This window comes from Wasmannia auropunctata, unplaced genomic scaffold (assembly GCF_000956235.1).
Source record: "Wasmannia auropunctata unplaced genomic scaffold, wasmannia.A_1.0 LD336106.1, whole genome shotgun sequence".
Classification (NCBI taxonomy): Eukaryota; Metazoa; Arthropoda; class Insecta; order Hymenoptera; family Formicidae; genus Wasmannia; species Wasmannia auropunctata.
The window spans coordinates 173537-177232 of record NW_012026784.1 but is presented as its reverse complement, the minus strand read 5'-3'; the positions used below and the strand labels follow the sequence as shown (position 1 = coordinate 177232).

The 3696-nt window shown below is 34.2% G+C and overlaps 2 protein-coding genes across 2 annotated transcripts; one reads left to right on the top strand and one right to left on the bottom strand.

The window, feature by feature from the left end:
* Positions 1 to 262: 262 nt before the first annotated feature.
* LOC105450697 (proline-rich protein PRCC) lies at positions 263 to 2237 on the top strand. The gene is made up of 3 exons (XM_011690656.1): positions 263 to 745; positions 857 to 916; positions 1246 to 2237. The coding sequence occupies exons 1-3, from the start codon at positions 380 to 382 to the stop codon at positions 2107 to 2109; spliced, it is 1290 nt and encodes a 429-aa protein (XP_011688958.1). The 5' UTR covers positions 263 to 379; the 3' UTR covers positions 2110 to 2237.
* Positions 2127 to 3369, bottom strand: LOC105450703. The gene is made up of 2 exons (XM_011690668.1): positions 3276 to 3369; positions 2127 to 3018 (listed from the first exon to the last, which is right to left on the bottom strand). Exons 1-2 carry the CDS (start codon positions 3291 to 3293, stop codon positions 2257 to 2259), a joined length of 780 nt encoding a protein of 259 aa, XP_011688970.1. The 5' UTR covers positions 3294 to 3369; the 3' UTR covers positions 2127 to 2256.
* Positions 3370 to 3696: the final 327 nt, after the last annotated feature.

Genomic DNA, 3696 nt, shown 5'->3' with positions numbered 1-3696 from the left:
TATTAAAAAATCATTCAATATTAGCGCCCTTGAGCGGCCATCTTGAGCAGCCATCTTGAGCGACCTTTCTTATCTATAGCACTTCCGTCCCCTTGCTCAAAACCATATGTTCTCTCCTGTGTCTTTTTACTCATTGGTAAAAACAAAACACAGGGGACAATGGCTGTGTATGTAGTTCCATCTCAAAGGTGGATTTGGTGGCAATTGGCGCTAGTGTACGGGGAGGTCAAAACTTTTACCGAATGGCCGCTCTCATGCTTCTCTCTGTCAGTTGTCACCGATGACCGATGAGGATCCGTCAAAATATTGTTAATGATAAGTTATGTCGCTTGAATGGATGTATGCATGTAACAGCGAATGTAAGTTAATATAATTGAAAATGAGTCTCGTAGCGTACGATAGCAGCGATGAAGGCTCCGAAAACGAGGAAAGCGAACCCGCGAAGCTGAATGCCGTGAACAATACGGATAACGATGCCGAAGCAGTAACCGTGCAAATAACCTCGAAGTTGTCCTTACCTGCTCCGAAAATAGTTTCGCATAGTATAAACGATGAGGAGGTAGAGAACGACAGTACGGGATGTAACTTTCAACAGTTTCTTGATACTCTGCCGAAACCCAGAAAATTCACTTCTGTGGAAAACATCGAGGAAGTGGAGGACGATATTCTGTTGAAGAAAGAAAGTCAAATTCCAAAGCCAGCAAAAAAGCAGACAGTGAGAATATCAGTGCCTTCCTTATCAGAGGTATGCATGTATTATACAATACAATTTAGATCTTTAATTTTATCTAATGTTTGTATATCATATTGTGATTTATATATCATATCATATTGTAAGTTATCTATCATATTGCAGTTTAAAGATCTTGAGGAAGAGAACGAGAAAAAACCAATCAGGATTGTACAATCGTCACAGGTAAATTTATTGCAAATTTAATTGGATATAGTAATGCACATTAAAACCATTGTACATAAATCAATGTAAAAATGTATATTTAACGTAAATATAAAAATAAGTTAATTTACAAAATTCTTAATATACATTATTATATTATTTGGTAAAATATGTATTGGATATTTTATTATTCAAGATATTTCACTTTTATATTGAGATTAGATCAGTGTACAATGGCATTAACATGCATTAAGTGCACACTAGTGTATCCAATCAAATTTACTGTTAGACGAATTTCTTTGAATAAATATACTGAATATATATAACTCATGAATTATTGACCATTGTAGAAACGTTGTGGACTCTTCACCCTTTTGATGGCGCCAAAAGGAGAGACAACAAACAATAAGATTCTAATACCTCAGACTGTTAAGAACGCAGCAATGAAAGCGAATGTACAGCAGCCAAGAACTATGAGGAAATCTAGTACACATCAAAATGATTTTAAAGCAAAAAAGTCAACTTCAGATAAATTACATGATGAATTGAGCTCTGACGAAGAAGATGCGACAATAGATTTCTTTGGACTGACTATAAGTAAAAGTATGCCAAGTAGTTCTGCGAGAGGATTATTAGATTCTGAATTGTCTTCAGATGATCTTGTACATAAGTCAGATACTGAAGCTTCACTTATGGAAGATCATAAAATATGCGACTCTTTCTCTAATTCTGATATCTTGACACATGATCAATCGAGCAATTCGAGCAAAACATTAACAAGTAATGTTATAGATTTACCTAAGGAAGAGATTTTATTGAAGAACAAAGCAGAGGTTGGTCCAAAATTGCCTGTTCCTGAACAAGAATATAATGTTGATATGGAAGGCAATGTTGCTTTTGATGAAAAGGCGATCGAGTATCTTTGTGGAAGGCGTGGTATAAAACGTAAGGAAATCGATGAAGCAGATATAATCGAGATAAATGGAGAAGACATAAAACCGGATGAAAGAGAATGGCTGGTAAAGGCACTGACAGAAGAATCTGTACATAGGCCAGTGTCTATGCAGAGTGGTGGGGTAAATTCCCAATCCAAGAAGAAACATCAAATAACTTATCTAGCGCATCAAGCTAAAGCCATGGAATTGGAACTCAAGAATCAGTGGTCTCAAAATAGAATGGCACGAAAACAAACAAAATCGAAATATGGTTTCTAAAAGCAAATTTGTACAAATTTTTTTTTTTAAGTGCAAATATAAACAATCTTTATTTATTAAGATAAATTAATAACATCTGTATTGAAGAGCATTGCAAATACTGAAATATATTAAAATTTAGTTCAAAATGTTATATTAAACTTAAATTTACTGAGTCTTTTCCAAAAATATCTGTTCTAAGTTCTCATATTCTTTCCTCTTGCTTTCCACCAGTAATTTTGCCTGCAGTAAGTTGGGCGGTAGATCACCATATTGAGCGAGCGATTGATTAAGATCTGTCAACTTGCTTGACTTCTCTAGATATAATTTATATTTATTCAATATTTTCTCTGAAAAAAATTCGTCGACTTGCATGTCACTTAAATCTGCCTCCAATTTTTCCACAGTTTGTTGATACTCCTTCAATTTTGTAGACAGGAAAACTTTGTTGCAATACATATTATTCTTCTCCTCCTCTGTAGTGTCAATAACATTCTTGACAGAATCAACCGCATCTTGAAGATGGTCAAGCTTTGCCTGCAGTTTTGTGCAGTTTCTAAACAATTTATCGTACTGCATGGACATCTGCTTCTCCTCTCGCTGCGATCTTTTTTCCTCTATGATTTTTCGTTCTCTAATCATCCGTAATGCCGTCTCGTCAAATTCGAATAACTTCTCAGTTTTCAGGATCAAAGACAACTTTTCTAAACCTTCTTTTATGTCATTGGGAAATGCTTTGACATCAAGATTCAATTTAGCTAATAAAGTCACCATGTCCTTTGTATATGCAGCATTCTCTTCTGTTGTCTCTGAGATAGCCCTTTGTAAGTGTCGAAGCAAGGAAACCTCTTCGGTTGATGTATCTTCCTCGTGGCATTTTGCAGCACTGATTGCAGTAGAAATTGAATCATTGTGTGACAGCGATGCTACCTATTTTCAATCAATTATTGATTAACGTCTCTCACAAATCTTATCCTTAACAGTTATTAATAATGAAATTATAATTAATAAGTGCATAATAAGACTAATAATGTTGTATTACTCTCAAGATTTATCCTTAATACATATATACAAAAGTATACATATATAACTTCACTAATTATTCATAATGAAGCTAATAACATTATATATTATATTACTTTCTATATATGAATAAAATTCCAATATCCTTGGAGAAATCAATTCACCTCACTATTATTATCCATCCTATTGATTGTTTTGATCTAATCACTTGTTGAATGACGCGTTTGACCCATGAAGTATGAATAAAGAGACGTAACTCCATAGGCCCGTATTCATAGTCAAGGCTTATTTTCAAGATCGTCTTAAGTACAGTCTTAAGATGGCGCTCGATTCATAGTCGTGAAACAAGTCAATACTTGAGCAAAATCTCAAGGTGTAACTTATCGAAGGTGATCTTCTTTGAAATCGTCTTGATGTGATTCGTAAACATATCTTATTCATTATAAGTACGGATTTAAGATCATCTTATCTGTTATGAATTCATAGTTATATAAGATGGTCTTATTTGACATATATATTATTCAATAAGACGATCTTCGTCAAGTCCTCATGGAAGAGGACTTAAGCAGTTACGGATGATAAATA